The following is a 2497-nucleotide window of genomic DNA, read 5'->3' on the forward strand; positions in this document are numbered from 1 at the left end:
GTACTAGACCCTGCCCAGGATCTAGTGGGGTCAAAGTTGATATTTCTTGGAATAATTATGTTTATGTCCGACGATGGGGATATGGCTTTAATGGACCGACTGGGGCCTAGTAGAAATAGAGCCATATCGCCATTGTCGGACATAAAATTATATAATCTGACATACGAGAAATATAAAATTGGTAAAAATGATACACTACGAGACGGTGAAAAATCAAATTCAGTCCCCAAGAAAAATGAGAATTTATCAAAAATCTAAAGATAACATGGATTGCGTTTTATTACAAAGTGCGGCAGAGTTTATTACAAAGTGCGACAGACAGTTATTACAAAGTGCGACAGCTCAGTTATTATAAAGTGCGACAGACTTTAATTACAAAGTGCAACAGTTATTACAAAGTGCTACAGTTATTACAAAGTTCGAAGATTATTACAAAGTGCGACGCAACACATCATCAGCATAGGTAAATAATCATCATCATTAACCTCCTCAGACATTATCATTATCATCACCATCCATATACACAGCATATCATAGCCACGACCATGATGGAAATTTTCATAATCGCCATCATTTTCTTTATTGTAATTGATGCATAAATAAAAAGATTTTATTTTTAAGATGATAAAAATATTTTTACAAGCAATTTTTTTATTGGTTGAACATGTAAAATTCCAAAGAGAGTTTTTTTTTTTTTAGTTAATTACTCAAATATAATAAAATGCACTGAGGAAAGCAACTATGAAGAGATTATAGAACCAGAAAAACCAAGGTCAAGAGTTCAAAACTGTGAAACAAGTAAAGTAAGAGTCTGTTTCATTTTTTAAAATTTGAATGTAACACATTTGTAATGGCAGAATTAAAAGTTTTGCTAAGTTATTACCAATAATATAACATTAGGTTTTACAGCTATTAAAGTGAATTGGGTGGGGGGGGGAAATACAAAACATTATTTTCTGTGACTACCTCCCTCTCCTGAAAGAGCAAATAATAAAATTGTAATTTTTTCCATTTTCCCGAAAGAGTAAATATTAAAATTAGTTCTTTTTTTTCTTTTTTTTTTCATTTTTAGAGTATTATGCACTTGACTTTTCCCTTTTCCCCTAGTCAGTGCATATTTGCAGATAATTTTGGCTCTGAACTTTCAAAAGCAGGTCACAGCAATATTTAGTAGTTAGTGGGTGGGGACAAGCCAAACAGAGTTTAATATTTTAAACCTAACCATACATTAACCCTAATGTAATGTATTAAGGTTCAATAATATTAACTTATATTCCAATGGAATATCATCGATACCCCTTCACTTGTATTTTTCATATTTTTTCTTCTTTTTTTTTTTTTGAATGGATTTGTTTTTTATTATTTTTTTCATTTTTTAAATATTAAAGTCACTATATATTGTTTGTATTATGTCAATCATGTTTTACTTTGAATATCAGTGCACCAGCAATTAACCAAACGGTGATATTTAGTTTTAGCAAAATAATAAATAAATAAAAAGCCTCCCTCATAACATTTTCCAGACTAAATAGGGTAAAAACTAAAAGACATAATATTTTTATAGGGTCTAATAACATCATAATTAAGTAGGCACCTTCAATTAAAGTATACATGCAGTGTAATACAACCTTTAATAATAATATTTCTTTTAATGACTTAACATTTATTTGGTAATATACCAATACAATGGATTGAATTTTCAAATGATCACTATATTAATTAAACATTAATGTACTAAATCTAAATAGACGTATACATGAATCATATGCTAACATGGTCAAAATCTGTCCTTTAGCACTGTCAAATGAAAGAAACTAATACTGTATGATGAAATCAAACTTAACAAATAATTTACTTTTCATTAATCATGTACCTAGCAAGGGCATTTTATTTCCTTTCAATAAATTTAATATGGAATTCTAAATTTTGTTTAAAAATGCATTTTTTTGTTATTTAATGGAATTGATTCATAATGTACATCAGCTAAAATAGAATGGTTTGATGAGTAAAAGTATGTTATATATGATTTCAGTAATTAAATATTTTAATGTTCCTACCACTACAATTTACTACAGCAACTCTTCTTGGATTATAAGAAACTATTGATAATCCAGAAGGAACATTTAATCCATCTTCTTTTTGATCAATTCTTTTAATGAAATGTCCATCACTGTTGAATAACTGTAGTTTATTCTCACTTGTTACAAGCATGTTATTATCCTTATCTATTAACACTGCATATGGATACTGCACCTTACCATCCTGATCACCTCCACCTACAAGAACCTTGATGAACTTGCCATCATTGTCAAATAATTGTAATCTGTTATTACAACAGTCTGCTATAATGAGATGTCCTTCATTAGTAATAGTAACATCCCATGGTGCCCACAATCTGTCTCTTATACACATCTAGATGTGTATAAGAGACAGAGGTTTTACAGCTATTAAAGTGAATTTGGGGGGGGGGGGGGGAAATACAAAAAAAATGTTTCTT

The 2497-nt window shown here is 29.7% G+C and overlaps 1 protein-coding gene across 1 annotated transcript in view; it reads right to left on the reverse strand.

Moving 5' to 3' along the window:
* Positions 1-1463: 1463 nt before the first annotated feature.
* LOC117109232 (tripartite motif-containing protein 2-like) overlaps positions 1464-2497 on the reverse strand; it is a 9819-nt gene continuing 8785 nt past the window's right edge. Inside the window, exon 5 of the mRNA XM_033251490.1 lies at positions 1464-2412. Coding sequence (XP_033107381.1) covers positions 2029-2412 — 384 coding nt within the window. The 3' untranslated portion in view covers positions 1464-2028. The remainder of the gene's footprint in view (positions 2413-2497) is intronic.

The sequence above is a fragment of the Anneissia japonica genome, unplaced genomic scaffold, assembly GCF_011630105.1.
Source record: "Anneissia japonica isolate Jap-2015-1 unplaced genomic scaffold, ASM1163010v1 scaffold10466_len380309_cov135, whole genome shotgun sequence".
In the NCBI taxonomy this organism is placed as follows: Eukaryota; Metazoa; Echinodermata; class Crinoidea; order Comatulida; family Comatulidae; genus Anneissia; species Anneissia japonica.